This window comes from Myodes glareolus, chromosome 12, assembly GCF_982192425.1.
Source record: "Myodes glareolus chromosome 12, mMyoGla1.1, whole genome shotgun sequence".
In the NCBI taxonomy this organism is placed as follows: Eukaryota; Metazoa; Chordata; class Mammalia; order Rodentia; family Cricetidae; genus Myodes; species Myodes glareolus.
Window position 1 is genome coordinate 24,511,353 of NC_142037.1, and position 19,118 is coordinate 24,530,470.

Here is a 19,118-nt window from a genome sequence, read left to right on the forward strand (position 1 = left end):
AGCCTAGGCTGGCAATCCTGCCTCACCCTTTTAACTGATGGAATTACAGGTGTGGACCACAACACCAAGCTAACCACATCACTTTTTTTTTTTTATATAAACACAAAAACAAAACACTTTTCTTGGCTATTCTTGCTTTTTTTCCCCCCGATGAATTTTAGGATTCCAGTACTCGTTGCTTCAGGAGATGAACTCTGAAGGTAAAGCCTTAGGAAAAGAAATGACATTTCTTCAAGTGCGAGGGAGGCACACTGCAGGGAGGGTCACTGTTGCCTCCATCTTACTCCTGGGGTCAGAGGCTGCAGGAAGTCTCTGTGCCTGTCTATACATGGCTTAAAATACTCTTTCAAAAACATGTGTTCCTGTCTTTACAGTCAGTGTTTCTGATTACAGAAGCATGTGCGTGTCTCCCTAGAAAGCAGAACTGTATATAATCCACCCACTTACAAATCACTGCTCTTTCTAGGGTGTGGTCTTTCTATCATCTATGTCTGTGTGTGTGTGCGTGTGCGCGTTCGTGTAACTATGGGTTTTTGCATGTATTTCTTCTCTGTGTGTCATGCTGTTTTTGTAATGGGCTCTTTTCATTAGATACAAACTGTCTTTTAGAAGTATGTTTATTGTTTTGTCACCTGTCGTTTTGATCTGAATCATAAATGTCTCTAAACCGCATCATTTTATGAATCACCTACCTTTTTGGAATTTTATTAATGTGTCTTCAAACACTCCACAGTCAAATAGTAAAGTTTCAATGTCTTCATAGTCTAGAGGGAGAAACAACGTCCTGTGTTAGTTGTAATGTGGATAAATCACACGCGGAGAAAGCAGAACATAACCCCATATGGAAGAGTAAGCAGCCGCGGAGTGCAGCACAGTGCAGAGCCACCAGGGAACCCATGAGAAGCATCAGCTCAGCATCTCTGTGCGGCTGAAGCTTCTGGGGAAGAATGCCCATGTTTCGGCGAGCCCCCAGGTGATTATGAGGCACCCACAAATTTGAGAGTTCTTGTCCTTCAGAATGTAAATATTATGTAACAGCTGAGCTCTTGGAAATGCTTAGCTGTAGTTGGTCTTTTGGTTTTACCATATAGAAAATGGTTTTTAAATAAGTCCAGATTATACATTGTCACTTACAGTACGAAATATTCAGATTCCCCTAACAAGGAACTAACTGTAAAGCTGTTAGCTCATTCTGTAGGTTAAAAGAGGTCGCCGTAACTACATACCTGCACACTGCAAGTGGACCTTTTGATTCCCTAGGAACTCATTAAGAAAGAACTTCTGTTCCAGAGTTGATCTAAAGAACTATACTCCATGATCTGCCACGATAGCTCAGCAGGTGGGGGTACTTGCTACCACCCGATGACTTAAGTTCAGCCTCCAGGACCCACATGGTGGAAGTGGAACCGGCTCCGACAGCCTGTCCTCTAACCTCCATGTGTGTACTGTGCCGGGTGCACAATACGATTTTTAAGAAAAGGCTTATTTGTGTGTGGGTGGGCATACATGCACATGCGCACACATACATGGATGTAGGTATCCTCGGGGTCCATAAGAGAGTCGGATCCCCAGGAGCTTGAGGTACAGAACCCAGGTCCTCTGCAAGAATAGTATGTGTTCTTCATGTCTTTCCAGCCCCTGTAATAATTTTTTAAACCCTTTATTTATTAAGGAATAGAATTTGAGGCACATCAAAATTGGAGGCTGCTTCCCAGCACCCATGTTGGGTGACTTACAACTGTCTACAACTCTGGCTTCAGGGTATCAGACAGTTTTGTCTTCTATGGGCACTTGCACCCCCATGTCCATACAGTCCCATATATAAACATAATTAAACATTTTAAAAAGTATACTTTAAAACATCAACTGCAGCAGCGACAACACAACCAGCCAAACGAACACAACACAGCCGCAATAACTGCACCTTTACCCATTCAGCCCTGGGTGTCTCTGAGGAACAGCCTTCCAGGCTTCCGTGCAGTTTGCTGCTAACTAAAGAATCTGACTTTTCATGTCTTGTTGATTTATTGTGGACAGTAGATCTGGCAATAACTTGATTATTTTAGATGTATTTTTGTGTGTATGGGTGTTTTTGCCTGCACGTACATATGTGTACCATGTGCATGCAGTGACTGTGCAGGATAGAAGAGGTGTTGGCTTTCCCTCGAACTGGAGTTACGGTGGTGAGCCACCGTGTAGATGCTAGGAGCTGATCCTGGGTCCGCTACAAGAATAGCAAGTGCTCTTCACTGAGTGATCTCTCCAGCCCACAGTTAGTGCTTTTAAAGAATGGGGTAAAGAAAGGAGGGGAAAAGCTTGGAAAGAAAATGTTTTGTTTTCTAATATTTGTTTACATTTAGCCGATTCAGTACCTGATTCTGAAGCGGTCTCATTCAGGAGTTTTTCTTGAATTGAATCAAGTTTTTCTAGTATCCCTTCAAATAATTCATTAAGAAGTCCCGCTTCCTTGCATTTCTTAAGAAAAGGAACTTTGACACTTGAATCTAAGAACAAAGAACACAGCATTCATTAGCAGGAAATGGTCTTAGGGCAGCTGTTCATGCTATATGGTGATCACTCTACACTTTACCAGTTGATGGGTGAGTAAATTATCTATTTTTTCGTAGTTCAAATAGTAAATGGTACAAAAAACTGAAAGCTTTACTTATAGTAATATTTGAATACATGTGATTTTGTAAAATTTAGCTTCAAGTTTTGAGGTAACAGCCCTCATTTTTGTGGCAGATGATGTGTTGTAAGGACATCCCCTTCTCATAGATCAGAGGCCACCTGTCACCTGAGTGATAGCACACCACTGAATTCTGACCTCAGGCAAACCTGCCTTCTTTTTAATTGTGTCTCAGACTGAGAAGTAGGCCACTCCAACTCAAATAGTTTTATATGCAGGGCTCTAATAGAGTGCATAGTAGTGATAAAATAAAGACTTATCAGGTACCAGAATCCAGAAGAATAAAGACCAGAGCCTAACACTGGCATCAGAATAGATGGGCCAACATTTTTCTGAGTATTTGGAGGCCACCATGTTGGTACAAATTCTCACTGAAAACAAACCTTTGTGGTCAAGGGCCTCTTCTGTCATGCGTCTCTTGGATCTAAACTTCATGTTTGTTGGCTAGAAGAGAAAACCAGATTATGCTGACTTTTCATGTTGCCCTTGAATACCACATAAAAATGTTTTACTATATAATTAATTGTATTTAATTAAATGTAACAGAAGATCTGTATTAGGCAAACGTTTTGTTTATTCATTTTGTTTAGTCTTGGCGAACTCCAGGATCCAAATGGCACTCTCAAATAGATAAAACCTATGGGATGTGCTGTCTGGGGCCAGGAAAACAATGCCCGAATAAACAATAAGAAGGATAGTTTGCTATCTTGTTCTAACTTAGTTTATATGAACTGATAGAAATACTGTTTCAAATCTCTCCAAATTCTTTTACATTTTAGATTTACTGATCTAGAAATTGAAAGTTAGAAATTAGGCAGTGTAGCTCCCAGTGTGGATACGTAGCCGGAAAGCACTTGGTTTGGAACGAATGCTTGCCTCTGCTCTCTGCCTGTTTAGAGCTAAATATCCTGTAATGTCAGATCTTTTTCCTAAAATGGTGTCAAGAGATGCTTGATAGAAACCAAGGGAATAATGTCATCTGTTGAGCTTTTAGCTTCTTACTAATCTCAGTATGCTTCTGCCATGTCCGGGTTATTCCCAAGACGGTACCTGACAACTAGCTTCAGCCCCATCAACACACATGAAGGGTGGTATGCAAATGCCAACTCCTCCAACGATTTCAAAGTGTGAATCTCTGCTGTTCAGAATTTTAAGTGGGAACTTTAGGTGAGGAAATTAGATCTATAAGTTAAATTACCTGTTCGGGGATGCTTGATGGGACGTGTTTGGTCTTTCCTCTCTTCTTTTGTAAGCTTGAGCCCCCTAAATAGAAACCATTGAAAACTTAGAATATATAAAGCAAAAGATTGCTGAGTGGTGGTGGTGCACACCTTTAATCCCAGGAGACAGAGACAGGAGAATCTCTGAGTCAGGGCCAGCCTGGTCTACAGAGCAAGTTCAAGGATATCTGGGGTGACATAGAGAAACTATATACATATACATATATATACATATATATGATTCCTGTTTGCATAAAATAAAAAATATATGCCAAAAGTTGCTACAAAACCAGAATACTGGGTAAATTTGGACTTAAGTATGTGAACTTACAACAAAGTGTTCATTTTAATTCTAAGCTCATAAGCTAGTATAACACTGATAAATGGTATAGACAGATGGTGTTTCACTGAGCAGGAAAATCAGCTCAGGCCTTAGGTAGTTGTTGAGAAGATGTAGTAATGCATGTCCACGTCAGAGCTGACAGATGTTCTATCTAATGCTTGCAGGGATTTGGGCAGTCGTGTTTTCCTCGTTTAGAGTTGGCTGTTCAGAAGATTATTAGCAGTGGTTGCTTATCCAGAGTTTTACCATTTGTGTTCTTTGGCCCAGTGGTTGTTCTTTAGCAAGTGTACTTAACAGTGTGGTTAGGAAGTGGGACAAAGTTTTATGGTGAATAATTTTGTTTGAAATAAGGTCTAACTATATAGCTCAGGCTGGCCTACAACAAATTCTCTCTCTCTCTCTCTCTCTCTCTCTCTCTCTCTCTCTCTCTCTCTCTCTGTGTGTGTGTGTGTGTGTGTGTGTGTGTGTATACATATATATACATGTATTATCATCATTCCCTCATCCCTTGTCAGTGTATAGCAATGGCAAACAACCCTTTCATGGTACTTTCTAATGATCTAAAAACATAATGACTGTGACTAGAGCTAGCTCGGTGCTTAAGCGCACTAGCTGCTTTTCCAGAGGACTCAGGTTTGGTTCCCAGCACCCACATGGCTCTTGACAACCGTCTGTAACCTAAGGTATCCATGCAAACAGGTACACATGAAATTATAACTGAGAAGAAATTAGCTTATTTCATGTTTTACCTACATAATTAACTTTTCTTAAGCCCACTTTAGAAACTTACCACTTTGACTGGTCCCTGGTCGTTCTGGAGCATGTTGTTGGCAAAACAGTCTGAAAGTGCAGAGTTTCAAAGAGTCATTGAATCTTTTAATTTGTAGAGATCCGCCTGCCTCTGCCTCCCCAGTGCTGGGGTTACAGTTGTATGCCACTACATACAACTAAAGTATTTGTTTTTAAAAAGAATGTGTGTAAGTCTGTAAAATGATTGACCCACACCAAGTGTGGATGAGACTGGTCCATATCTTTGTGCCCTTTGAGAACGGGGACTGTTCTCTGAAGGCTGAGTCAGGATTTTGAGCAGCACTGGTTCCTGTGCTGTGCTGAGGGATGCCTAAAGAACTAATGTCTGAGGGTTTCAAGCTTCAGTCTTACTACCCAGAACTTTGCTGATCTTGAAAAGTAACACAGAAGCACATGCATTAATCTGGAGGACTATTCCAGACCAGAACATGCCTTCACAGAGCTTGTATTTGAAGGGCGTTGCCAGGACAGCAGCATAGCGGGGTAGAGAGCTGACGTTCTAAGGGACTTCCTGGCTCCTAGGCTTGCCTTGTCTTAGCCACTTATGGGACCTAATGCCCTCCTCCTTTTTGCACCAGGTCCCTCCATGCAGCCTCCCCAGCAGCACTGAGCTCAGACTCCTCTCCCTTAGACCTGATACTCTGAGCACTGCACATTTGGTCTCAAGCTGTAACCCCAGACTGACTTCGAACTTGTGCCCCCACCTCTTATGCTTTGACTTTAGGCATGTGCTACCACGTTTGGCTATAGGTTTTCTAAACATGTAAAAAAGTATAGGAAGTCTTAGCATAGACCCTCCCACAATGTCCTCCCATCCCCAGGGTCAGTAATTTTCAAGTCAAGGCAAAGTCCCTTCCTCCTACCTTATCCCCTCCCATGTGTTAGTGTTCACAGTGGCCTCTCTGTGTCCCTCCCCTAACCTGTGACACCTTCTAGGTTCATTCTATCTTCGTGTCCCTTAAGTCCCTTGTGAGGTAGTCTCTGCACCTCAATGTTCAAATTCCAATGTAAACTGCTGAGAAGCCCACCTCTTCCTTCTGGAAATGGTCTAAGTTAAACAAAACGAAACTTTTAAGGTACCTCCTGGAGTTCAAGGCAGCCTGCTCTACTTAGTGAGATGCTGTCTCCAAAACAAAAAGTAGGTACAGCAGAGTCTTCAGTCTCTTTCATTTGATTACGTATTTAAAGACTACTCTAATAGTAAAGCGAGCTGTTTGTGGAAGTAAATACTGGAAGTGAAGTTCCAAGAATATAACTACGTGTAAGTTTCACAGCAAATCAAATATTAAAAGTGCAGCGCAAAACTGAATGGAATTTTAAAAACTAATAACTGGGGGGCTGGTAAGATGACTCAGCAGGTGAAGGTGCTTGCCATCAGGTCTGAACCTGAGTTCTCTATATGGGTCCAACACTGGAAGAAGAGAACTCATTCCCACCAGGTGGAAGTGTAGACCCCTGAGCCTGTGCCCGTAGGATGTGACCCGAAGGGAGATCTTCCTGCTGCAGAACAGCAGGCATGAACTGGCTCCTGGCTCCGGGTGACCCGTTAGGAGGCCAGGCTGCCTACAGTGAGCCTCTCCACCAGGAAGAAGAGAGTACAGAGAAAACCTGGAGTGGCTCTTTGGTGTGGGAGAATTATCTGTATTCTGTCAATCATATTTTAATAAAATGCTGATTGGCCAGGCAGGCAGTATAGGCGGGAAAGCCAGACAGGAAGTAGGGGTGGAGCAAAGAGACTGGGAGTATTCTGGAAGCAGAAGCTCTCTCAGCCACTCCTGCGCAGACCACCGAAGAGGCAGCATGTAACTTGCCCAGCTGAGAAAGGTACGGAGCCATTGTGGCTAACATAGATGAGAATAATGGGTTAATATAAGTTATAAGAGTTAACAAGAAGCCTGACCTAATGAGCCAATCAGTTTATAATCTTATGGAGTCTTGTGTGTGATTTTCCTTGGGACTTGCTGGCTTATTGGGGTACTGGGCTGGACAGATATCCCAACAAGCCGGCCCCTCATGTTACAGCTCTTCTTCCTGTTCTGTGCAGAAATGTCGTGAAGCGGCGTTCCTGGTAGGTGACTTCAATCCTGTTCCCATGTGAAAACCACCTGCATAAACTAAACTTTAGAAGTATGTCTTAACCTAGCCTTTCATACCCACCCACCCCCTCCACCACCTAGTTTTAAAGAACATAATTACGTATAAGTTCCTTGATCAGCATCAACTTGTAGAACTGAGTTGTCCTTCCTGGCACAGAAAAAGTGGTAACTCTTCGCACAGGATTTTTCCTCACATCCCACAGTGGCTCCTTTTTTATTACAAACTGTGCAAGTCTGTAGAAGGAGAGATCAGACTGTGTAAGTACCTATTTCTTTGGTAAGAAGTAAGGATGTTGGGCGAGGGCGATGGCTCAGCCACTAAGAACACTGGCGGCTCTTCCAGAGGACTTGGGTTCAATTCCCATCACCCATATAACAGCTCACAACTGTCTGTAACTCTATTTCCAGGGGATCCGACACCTTCTCATAGAGTATATACAGGCTAAACAACAGTATAAATCAAATAAATAAATAATCTTTTTTTTAAAAAAAAGAAAAAAAAGTAGGGATGTCATTAAATGTCATTTACGCCAGCGGCCCTGCGTTTTTATCCTGGCTACCACTGGTATATCCCAGCCTCCATACCCACACTAAATGTGACTTAGATTTGGCAACCCATGTGGAAGTTTTAGCAAAACTGCAGCCAACTGGAATATAAGGCCTGGCATAGACAGTTACATCATGGTCTATGTAAATGCAAAAATATGTAGATGGCTTCAAAAAACAATCTTTCCATTTTAATAGCGATTTCTTTTTTTAATTTTTTATGATTTATTTAGCTTTATTTTATGTACATTGGTGTGAAGGTGTCAGATCCTCTGGAACTGGATTTTCAGACAGTTGTGAGCTGCCATGTGGGTGCTGGGGAATTGAACCCAGGTCCTCTGGAAGAGCAGTCAGTGCTCTTAACTGCTGAGCCATTTCTCCAGCCCCTTAATAGCGATTTCTAAAGAGCAAGACTGGCAGGCTTCTTTATCCCTAGGTAGGGAGTTGGCTGGAGGACCCGGAACCTGAAGCCAGAGCAGCTCCTGGTTGTGCCACTGACATGTGTGACCTCAGCTGGCACTTGCTATGACTTCCTCTTAGACATTCATTCCTGGGGTAGTGGTGACTGCTCTACCGAGTTACTATTGGGGATATTATGGAATAAAGGAAACCTGTCTCAAATTTGTAGAGACTAAACAAAAACACAACAGTGCAGCATTTTTCTTGCTCCCTTGTTCTTATTTCCCTATTGGGTTTTATATGAAGATGATATAGAGATGGTTAGGCATTGTGTAGCTCCAGGAAACCTTGTAAGCAGTGCTAGTTCTTATGCTGTGACGAGGGGCAACCCAGCCATTACCAAGGCTAACTGGCACCATCCTCAGCTGAATGAGGTCCAAGCCAATGAGACTATGCCATAAAGCAAGAGACAGCACTCGGCACTCATGGTGTCCCAGGTAAGCACAAGCAAGCACGTAAGGAAAATTCGAATGCAGCTGAAAAACAAGATTAAGACATAGGTAGAATTCTAAATCAGAGCATACAGGAGTGGCTGTTTTTAATTGTGAAGCTGCATGCATAGCAATAGAACTGCATGAGACTGCTACCTCAATACACTTGCTGTCAGTTCTGCAATGGTTTAAGTTAGAAGCAGAGTGAAAGTATTTTAGAAAGCTAAGAAATACAGTAGGAGAAAGCATGGTATTATAGCAAAGGGTGGCTATTTAAGAAACACGGTCAACAAACAGAAGCTCCAAAAGAAAAGCAGAAAGGCTGGTGGTTCTGTTTCTTACAGGGACGAGTAAAACCTGGAGATGCTAAAGGTGGGGAAAGACAGGAAGGAAAGTATTCACAGAAAATTAAAGGGTTATGATTTAGATTCCCCAGCCTGGTATGGTAGTGCACACTTACAATCCCAGCTATCCAAGAAGCTGAAGCTGGAGGATTGCAGATTCAAGACCAGGATGAGCATCTTAACAAGATCCTGGGACACTCAGCCAGGTATGCTACTGTTCTCTTTCCCGAACCCTCACTCCTACATAGCGAGGTCATCGCCTAGCTCAGTGACAAGTGTACAACTATGTTTCGCCATCACAGGCAGTGCCAAGACAGACATTTCCGCCTGACCTACTAGCGCATTTCTCAGTGTATACTGATAGTTCAGAACTCCATCTTAGCATGCTGGCCTGTATGGAGAAACCGTCTCTGGAAAAGGCTATGTCTGTTTAAGCTCCATGTGTGGTGGGCAGTTTCTGCAGAGAAGCTAGCCTTACCTTGGACCTCCAGGATCCCTGGAGAGGTTAAACGTGGTTCCTCTCCTCTTTCCATCCCAGCTAGAGCAGTTCCTCCGGAAGCCCTCTGCAGTCTGTGGACCACATCACAGTCCCAGCCCACCAGCATGGCACCCCTTCCTCACTCAGTGAGGAACCTCCCTCTCTATGGTCCGTGTTGACCATAGCACCAGCACTCACACAGTGCAGCCCCTAGAGGAAAGTCCCCTCTGCACTGATGCCCAAGTCACAGCTACAAACCGCAGCAGGGCCTTGCCACTTCCTGTTTTACAGCTCACCTTTCGGCTCCTCTGAGACCTCTCCCCGCCCAACAGCAAGCTCAAGTGTCCTTATTCATCAGGACTCATCACTCACTCACTCACCACACATCTGCTAGCAAGCCTACTTGACTGACGGGTGGGATAGTCTGTGGTGACTAGGACAGTGTTTAGAGAAGTCTCAGTTTCTCAGTCCTACTGTCAGCTCTCCAGGATGTCTCTCTAACCCCACTTTACCAATAGACTTTTTTTTTTTTAATGAGAATTTTTATTTTATTTCTGTGGATGTGTGTCTGAGTGAGTATGTTAGTGCAGGCGCCCCTGAAAGCCAGCAGAAGGTGTCAGATACCCCCGAGCGGGAGTTACAAGCAGTTGTGAGTTGCCATTTGGTTCCTGGGGACCAAACTCGGGCCCTCTGGAAGAGCAGCAAGCATTCTTAACTGCTGAACCATCTCTCTAGTCCCAAATAGACTTTCCCTTAACTGGAGCCCCCAAGACTCATTCTGTATGAGTAATAAAAACACGTCAACTTACCAATCTTCTTCCTCTCCTGAACTCTTTTTTCACTGATTTCACATCAAAATTTCTGGTTTTACTAAAGTGACCATGAGCTTCACATTCCACCAGTGCTGATGAATACAGCTGCAGGTTGGGGGGGGGGAGGAATCCAGAGTTGGCATGAAGTAGTCCTGATGGATACAAGTCAAGAGAGGGCACCGAAAAGGCCGAACCGGGCCTGGGTATTGGCCACTTTGCAGGTACATGAACACACATGAGCCATCGGACTGCCATGAGTAATCTCATTCTCAGACAGGGTGTGTGCTTTGTAACTCATCTCGGCTGACTCTGGACCCGGGCAGACAGTGGCCCCTACACCACTCTTCCTACCCAAGGAAGGTGCAGCAGGCTTAGCAATGGTTGAAGCCCTGCAGTCAGAGTAGTAAAAGAAGGACAAGAGGCCATTCCTGATGGTTTTCCAGGGCCCATTTCTCTAACTTCAAGAGCCATACCTACCTCCACAGCCCTTTGCTTTTGTTGTTGTTGAGACAGGGTCTCCCTATAGCCTGGTTGGCCTGGAACTCACTCAGAGGTCAACCTGTGTCTCTGCTATCTAAGTGCTGGGATTAAAGGCATACACTACTACACCTGGCTTTTATGATGTTTTTAAAAAAATATGATCTTGTGGCTGGGCTGTGGCAGCACACACCTTTAATCCCAGCACTCAGAGGCAGAGGCAGAGGCAGGCGGATATCTGTGAGTTCAAGGCCAGCCTGGTCTACAACAACTGGACATCTAGGACTGTTACACAGAGAAACCCTGTCTCAGAAAAAAAAAAGTGATTTTGCTATACACCAAATGTACCTGAACTTTGACCTCTTTCCTGAGCCTTCTGAGCAGTGGAAATGTGGGTATCGGCTACTACAGCTGGCCACAAACCTCCTTGTATGTTTAGCAGGCACGAGTTTCTTTCCTCTTCAGTATTCTAGGGGCTGGAGAGGTGGCTCAGCGGTTAAGAATGTGTATCGCTCTTCTAGTGTTCAGAGGACCAACATTCAGTTCCCAGCACCCACTTGGGGCAGCTCCCAACTGACTGAAGCTGGAGTTATCTGAAAGGAAGAACCCTCAATTGAGAAAACACCTCCATAAAACCTGACTGTTGGACATTTTCTTCATTAGTGATTGATGAGGGAGGACTGGGCCTACTGTGGGTGGTGCTATCCCTGGGCTGGCGGTCATGGGTTCTAGAAGAAAGCAGGCTAAGAAAGCCATAGGAGCAAGCCGGTAAGCAGCATCCTCCATGGCCTCTGCCTCAGTTTCTGCCTCCAGGGTCCTGCCCTGTTTGAATTCCTGTCCTGACTTCCTTCAATGATGAACAGAGATATGGTAATTTAAGCCAAATAAACCCTTTCCTCCCCAATTTGCTTTTTGGCCATGGTGTTTTATTGCTGCAATAGAAACCCTAACTAAGACAGCTTATCCCTGCCCTACTGTGTGCCTTTCTGTAATAATACAATGTAAATGCTGTGGAAATGTTGTCTGCTATAATTGTTAAGGCAACAGGGTAAGGAAAAGTACATGTATGCTGAGTAGCAGGTGCATTTTTTTCTGACTATTTTGAATGAGTACATAGATACAGAACCCAAAGAGGTCCAAATGCACACATGACATAGAAGAATCTCCAAAACACTACCGAGCAAGGGAATCTATACACTAAAGAGTCCTGTCACGTGGTCTCTGAGAAACGATCACTCTAGAAGGATTTGAAGGAGGTGGGAGCTGACTGCAAAGAGACATGAGGGAATGTTCTGGAGTCCTGAGAGCTCTCTGGATAGTGACAGTGATCACACGGGGACGTACATCTCTCAAGACTCAATTGCACGCCTCAGGAAGCTTCAGTTTGCTTATGAAAAGTATGCCAATAAAGTTTACTAAAAATACTGGCAAATTAACAGTCCATCAGAAATGGTTTAACAACAGGGAAAAATCTAAGTACACTCAGGTTAAAAGGAAAAGGCTTTGGGGCTGAAAGCTTCATGGAACCCACATGCTTCAACCTTAGGATAACAGGCAAAACTCCAATTTGGGGACTGGATAGTACTACAGACCCAATGCTAATGTCCGATTTTGTTGGCTAAATTCTAACTAAGTGAGAGAATGTCCTTGCTTGTAGAAATAGTAAGTTTACAGGACAGATGGCACATAATTCCAAACAGACCTGACAGCTGGGGGTGGTGGCACATAGCTTTAGTTTCAGCTCTCAGGAGGCAGAGGCAGGTGAATCTCCATGTGTTTGAGGACAGCTTCCTCTATATACCGAGATCCAGGCTAGCCAGGGAGTCCTGTCTCAAAACACATACAGAAAAAACAAACAAACAAACAAAAACAAACAAACAAACAAGCAAACCAACCTGAAATAAAATAATGTACCCTGCTGTAGCCAGAGATTAAAAAATAAATTTAGAAGATCGTTTCTTTTTTCTTTCCTTTTTTGGTTCTTTGAGACAGGGTTTCTCTATGTAACAGCCCTGGCTGTCCTGGAACTAGCTCTTGCAGACCAGGCTGGCCGTGAACTCACAGAGATCCCTCTGTATCTGCTTCCTGAGTGCTGGGATTAAAGGTGTGTGCCACCACCACCCGGCTAGAAGATCATTTCAATAGATGGAGAGAAAACATTTTTAATGTGCTAACTTTCAACACAAAATAAGTAAAAGATGACATCTGTGTAGAAAGAATAGTCGAGACATTTTTTTAAAAATGAAATATTACAGTATAAAGTATATGCAAATTTAGATGAGACTTGAAAAGCTATACTCCTGATTAAAACAATACTCTTGATAGAAACAAGACAAGGCTCCTAATTATCACTACAATAGAATGCTCCAGAGAAACTCAATAAAACAAATAGTTTAAGAGATCATAAAATTGGGGGTTGGAGGATGATTCAGTGGGTACAGTGTCATCAAGGGGAAAGTGCTCACATAGGTGTCATGTTATGCTTTTAAATCTTTATTTTGTATCTGTGGGCATTTTGGCTGCATGTAAGACTATTACCACGTGTGTAATAGATGCCCTCAGGGGCCGGATACACTGGGACTGGGGTTATGGGTGCTTATAACCGAGGTCCTCTGGAAGAGCATCCAGTGCTCTTAACCACTGAACCATCTCTCCAGCCCCACACATGTAGTTTTAAAGGTATTTTCAAGTAACTTACCAAACAGTTTTCATGAGCAGCTATATTCTCTGATCGCGCACAGTATATCACATTCCAGTCATGGTCTTCGGGGCAGAAGATACAGATTCTTTTTTCCATCATTTCTGGAGCCTGACAGTCCTCTACAAACAACATCCAGGTTAAAAACAGAAAAGCATTTCATGGCCTTGCTAGCTCTTCCAGTCTTAAGGAAGCCGGTTTTTATGACAGTCTTAACTCCCGGAACAACGACAAAACCAGCACTGTAAGGGGTAGCGTTTCTCGTGTGGTATAGCTGCTGTTCCGTGTTCTAGACCAGTGTTGTCAACAGAAGCTGAACAAGCCACAAAGGTGGCTGTGGTGTCATTGGAAAGCTTCTAGGGGCCTTACTGAATGTGTAAAATTAACAAGGAAATTCTCTGATTTCTGAGAGCTGCACTTATCTTTGGGCAGAGATGGGAATTTAGAGTGATGTTTGATACCGTGTCTATTTAGCTCTGGGGCCTATGAGCTCTTGGTCAGATTTACAGTATCAGGTATGTGCTGCCTCCTGTGGGCCTTAAATCCAGGTAGAAATCAGTTGGTTCCCCCTATAACACTTGTGCCATTATTGCACCCAGGAACATACTTTGCTGTGCTGGTTGTCATGGGAGCTTATAATGTTCACAGCTATGTAAGATTGTTGACTACTTTTTTTCTCCAACAGTCTACATGGCAACTTCCACAACTATGAAAACTAGTCAATAAGGAAGAACTTCTGGTAATTGCTTGATTTCTCTGTGTTTCTTGACTAAAAAGTGTGGCATCTTCAGCAATAGAGTCTTATTTTCAAGTTCACGACTCATCCAAGTGTATAGAATAAGTGTCTGTGGAATGCTCAGCCATAAATGAGACAACCACAATAACCCCACACCTTCCCCCAAGTCTGGGGAACATTGTGGAACAGGGGATGGAAAGATTCTAAGGTCCATAGAAACAGTGTCTTCTAGATATGACAGAAATGCTATAATCATAAATTCAAAGCAATTGTGTTTGCAGCTGTATTTGCACCTGTGTTTGCAGCTGTGGCTGTCTGCACAAGACCGGCACAAGATCAAAGCAGTCAAAATTCTAGCTGAAATGGCGGGGATGGGGTGGGGCAGAACTCAGGAGCATCCGCCCCATTGTCAGTTGATGGTTTGTGGGGGAGGGCGTGTCAGTTTTCTTTTAGGGTGTGGCCCCTGGTAGGTTCACCACGCTCCAGTGGGTGGCCACATACACGAGTATATGCTCAGGACAAATTGGAGATAGTAAACTAGTCCAGATGGAGAACAGATCAAGGGAAGATTTGAGAAACACAAGGCCAAGGATGGCACAAGATAAAGATCCCAGCAGACGTAGCAGAACACCCCAAGTCCGGATCAGAGGCTAGATACACAAAGAGAGAAATTCTACCCCACTTCCCCCAAGAGGGTTTTAGGTTTAATGTAATTTCAACCCAAATCCCAAGGTTAAAGAATTTGAAAAATGCAATTATTAGGGAAGACTACATGGGGATTGATAGTGAGGAAGCTTTGGAGAAAACAAGACAGGGTCTCACACCTGCTTGATTTAGAGTCGTATGTTCATAGAACCGCTTGGACAGATGGTTAGATGAACAAGTCAAAGGACATCATAGGCAAAAATGGGTCATACCCCACATTTGTGAATTCAATGGCTGACACGGTGTTATTTGCATTTCTTCCCTAGCAGCATTCTCTCAGCCCATTTTTCCTATTGAATTATTATATTCTTACAGATTTATAAGAGCTTGTCACATGTTCAGAATATTATCACAGAGAGCAAGACATCCGGCAACCTCCCCTGGCCTCTGCACGTACACCAGTGGACACCCCCCAACAATGCATATATATCATACACATACATAATTAGTATTTTAAAAGTCTGTGTGACACTTGGGAAGCAGAAACAGGTGGAGCTCTGTGAGTTTGAGGTTAGCCTGGTCTACAAATTGAGTTCCAGGATGGACAAGGCTACACAGAAAAACCCTATCTTGGTGTGGAGGAAGGAGAGTGGACACAATAGTCCATAGGCTTTATGTAATAAATTTAAAACTATTTTATGGGGCTGGAGAGATGGCTCAGAGGTTAAAAGCACTGGCTGTTCTTCCAGAGGTCCTGAGTTCAATGCCCAGCAACCACATGGTGGCTCACAACCATCTGTAATTCTATCTGGTCTCCTCTTCTGGCATGCAGATAGAACACTGTATAAATAATAAATAAATAAAATTAAAAAAAAATAAAAAATAAAACTGAAAGACCTGGATAAATCCAGATCCCCCAACAGGAAAATAGAGCCAAAAATCTAGCAGGAAGAGAAGAATCAGAAATCTAAGGTTAACCAGTTCCAGGGTTCCAGGAACTAGCTGAAGATAAAGGTGGATTGTAATCTTGAGAGTAATCTTGAGAGACAAAGAGATTCCTCCTAGTAATTGTCACCCCCTAGTAATTATCACCGGAATAGGAACTAGCTGATTACGACCTTTGAGAATGATCTTGAGAGGCAGGGAATTGCCCCTTTGTAATCATCACTGGAATTTTTGGACATCCTCCCTGTCCCCCCTTCAGATTACTGGGCTATGTGGTTTCTTCCTATAAAAACTACTTCTCCCGGTCACTCGAGGTCGAACTCTTCCCCTGCGTGGGTTATGAGTCTCGGCCCCAGTGCACTGGTCCCCATCTTATAGTCTTGTCATTAAACCTCGTGTGATTGCAGCAAGGATGGTCTCTCGTGAGTTACTGGGGGGGTTCGCGTCTTCCCGAGGGTCGAGTGAGAGTCTCCCCAAATCGGGGGTCTTTCAAAACTATTTTATGATTTCTAATCTTAGGTAAGGGAGATATATTTGGAAATAGTTAACTCTCATTTTCATATTATTAATATGGAGTTTATTTTAAAGTACAAGATGAACATATAACTCATATCCATAATGGTTAGCCATGGTTGTTTCTGGTCCTGTAGCTTCTATTTTGTTCCCTGACCTCCCACTGATGGAGGAGGGTTATCTGTATATTGTGTTATTTTCATTGGTCAATAAAGAGACTGCCTTGGCCCCTTGATAGGACAGAAAATTAGGTAGGCGGAGTAAACAGAACAGAATGCTGGGAAGAGGCCTATGAGGCAGACGCCATGGAGCCAGCCACCAGGTCAGACGTGCTGAATCTTTCCCGGTAAGCCACCACCTCGTGGTGCTGTACAGATTATTAGAAATGGGTTAATCAAGATGTGAGAGTTAGCCAGTAACTAACTCTCTAGAGATAATGGGCCAGGCAGTATTTAAATGAATACAACTTAAGTGTTACTATTTCTGGGGCTAAGCTAGCCGTGCGGGAGCTGGGCAGGATGAAAAGCAGGCCTGCCCGCAGCCCCTCACTACATCCCACTAATATTGTACTTAATTTTTTTATTAAAAATTGCGTGTGTGAGTGTTTTGTCTGTATGTATGCACTGCATGAATGCCTGGTGTCTATGGAGGCATAGGATCCCCTGGAATTGGAGTTGTTGTGATGGTTGTGAGCCAATGTGTGGGTGCTGAGAATCAAACCAGGGTCCTCTGCAAGATCAGCCAGTGCTCTTACCTCCATCGCCATGTCTCCAGCCCACTTTCAAACTTAAAAAAATCAGAACACTAGTTCAGGGACAAACCCATTCTGCGTGTGGAGACACAGAGTATGGGAAATGGCCTGGAGCCTCCTCTCTCTTGCCCCTCACCCTACAGACCATACAGATTAGGTAAAGGAAATGTGTGCCACGTTGGTATTTGGCTAGTGGTTGCCATGTATTTTGAAGATTGGTACCTTATTTGTGTCATCTTCTCTGCCTGGATCAACTTTTCAAGTTTTCTACCTATGACAGACTCCTGACCTGAAAAAGTAAGATGGGGGCTGGAGAGAGAGAGTGCTTGCTATTCTGAAGGATCCAAGTTTAGTTCCCAGCACTCATGTTGGGGAGGCTTACAAATACTTGTAATTCCAGCTCCAGGGTCTCCACACGCAAATACATAAATATGTATATACACATATCAGCCACTAGAGTGCTAGTTCAGCAGACAAGAACTCTTTTTGCTCCTGTAGAGTACCCAGACTCGATTCCCTGCCCCTACGTGGTGACTCATAACCATATCTAACTCCAGTTCCAGGGGGAGTCCCTATGCCTTCTTCTAAACAACAGAGGCATCAAATCCACATGTGGTACACAAACATATATTCAAGCAAGGCATTCATAGATATTAAATAAATCTTCAAAAAATGCTAGTGGGGGATGGTTACCAGCTGGAATGAATCAGTCCCCTAAAAGCTTTGCTGCAGACATCTACCAAGTGAGTCAGGATGATGGTGGCCTGGGTTAAGTTTCAGGGATGGAAGACTGCTTTTGCTGAAAATACTGACTTCACTTGGGCCAGGGATCACTGCAGGCACTCGCGAGTGAGGGAAGGGACTTAAGTGAGGGAAGGGACTGAGAAGGCTTGACATCAGGGCTTCCCTACTGGATCTGTTTTTTCTGCTTTAGCCTTTGTGTCAGATTTCTACTGGAGACACAAGGCGGGCTGTAATAGCCTGTCAACACCAGCGTTTGTTTCTATTTCCTGTCCCGGAAGAGCCCTTCGTTTACATTCCTCAGGACGTGCCTTTCTAAGACAATTCCGGGAATCTTTGGATCACAAAACTGACAATACCATGCTCTCAAGAGAAGATCATACCATCACAAGGAGATTGTCACTATGGGTGGACCTGAAACATCAGCCTGCACACCTGAGGGTTCTCAGAAACTGATGGCTACTTGCAACCCCTACAAGCTTTCCCTCAGTATTCCCCAGTTGTGCCAAACTGTTTCTCCTGTCCAGATTTCTAGCATCCCCAATAAAGTTTACCGTCCCTTCCCAACAGCACGTCTTGCGTACTAACTTTAAAGTGCAGAGCTCCCGAACCTGTGAAGCAAGGACCCAAGAGGATGGACCCAGAGAACCTACAGGTTTCCGCTTACTGAGGTCCCCAGTGCCTACAGCTTTCCCAGCTGCTGAAAGCCCAGCTCTGCCATTGGCGGTACCTTGCAGTCTCCATGGTAATTAAGGCTCGCAGAACTGGGGGAAGGGAGAGTGGAGAGTGGCCCCTTCCCGATGGCCACCACCTGGTACTCACCAGCAGTGCCTCGGCCACCAGCCAGTGGTATCTCTTGGGCCATGGCTATGCAGCTGTACTCCAGGAAGTGCCACCGAGAGTTAATTTCTAGTTTCGTTTCTCTAAGTTTCAGTGGCGTGAGCAAGCAGGATGCTGGGAGGAGGTGCAAACCAGGGCAGTTTGCTTGCAAATCTTCCGCTCTGAATAATGTGGGTTTTTTTGTTGTTGTTGTTTGTTTGTTTCGTTTTGGCTTTTTTTTTTTTAATGACAGGCTGTCTCTGCCTGACAAAGGTCAGAATGTTTGCTGCTCCTTTTCTTTGTGATTAGGTTGCCTTATAGAGATGCTAATTGAAGTCTACAGGACAGCTAGCATACTCAGCAGACAGGTAGGTGCGGACTTGACAAAAGGCTATTCACCTGGTTACCTAGGAGACAGAATGCTGATGTATTTTCCCGCTCAATTTATGTGTTGGTATAAAAGATGTCTGGAGAATAAACGCGGGGAGATCTTCAGGAGGAAGAGGCCTGAGATGCCCTTTTCTGTAATAATGGTGTAAGCTGTTTCTGGTTATTCCTTGCGCCT

General features: G+C 43.9%; 1 protein-coding gene across 1 annotated transcript in view; it reads right to left on the reverse strand.

The window, feature by feature from the left end:
• The window catches only part of Setdb2 (SET domain bifurcated histone lysine methyltransferase 2), a 61,315-nt gene that overhangs the window by 1,090 nt on the left and 41,107 nt on the right, over positions 1 to 19,118 (reverse strand). The window contains exons 15-21 of the mRNA XM_085698602.2: positions 13,404 to 13,523; positions 10,226 to 10,333; positions 7,259 to 7,392; positions 5,043 to 5,092; positions 3,888 to 3,952; positions 2,373 to 2,504; positions 693 to 764 (exon numbers count right to left, since the gene is read on the reverse strand). Of these exons, the coding sequence (XP_085554728.2) occupies positions 2,427 to 2,504; positions 3,888 to 3,952; positions 5,043 to 5,092; positions 7,259 to 7,392; positions 10,226 to 10,333; positions 13,404 to 13,523 (555 nt within the window). The 3' untranslated portion in view covers positions 693 to 764; positions 2,373 to 2,426. The remainder of the gene's footprint in view (positions 1 to 692; positions 765 to 2,372; positions 2,505 to 3,887; positions 3,953 to 5,042; positions 5,093 to 7,258; positions 7,393 to 10,225; positions 10,334 to 13,403; positions 13,524 to 19,118) is intronic.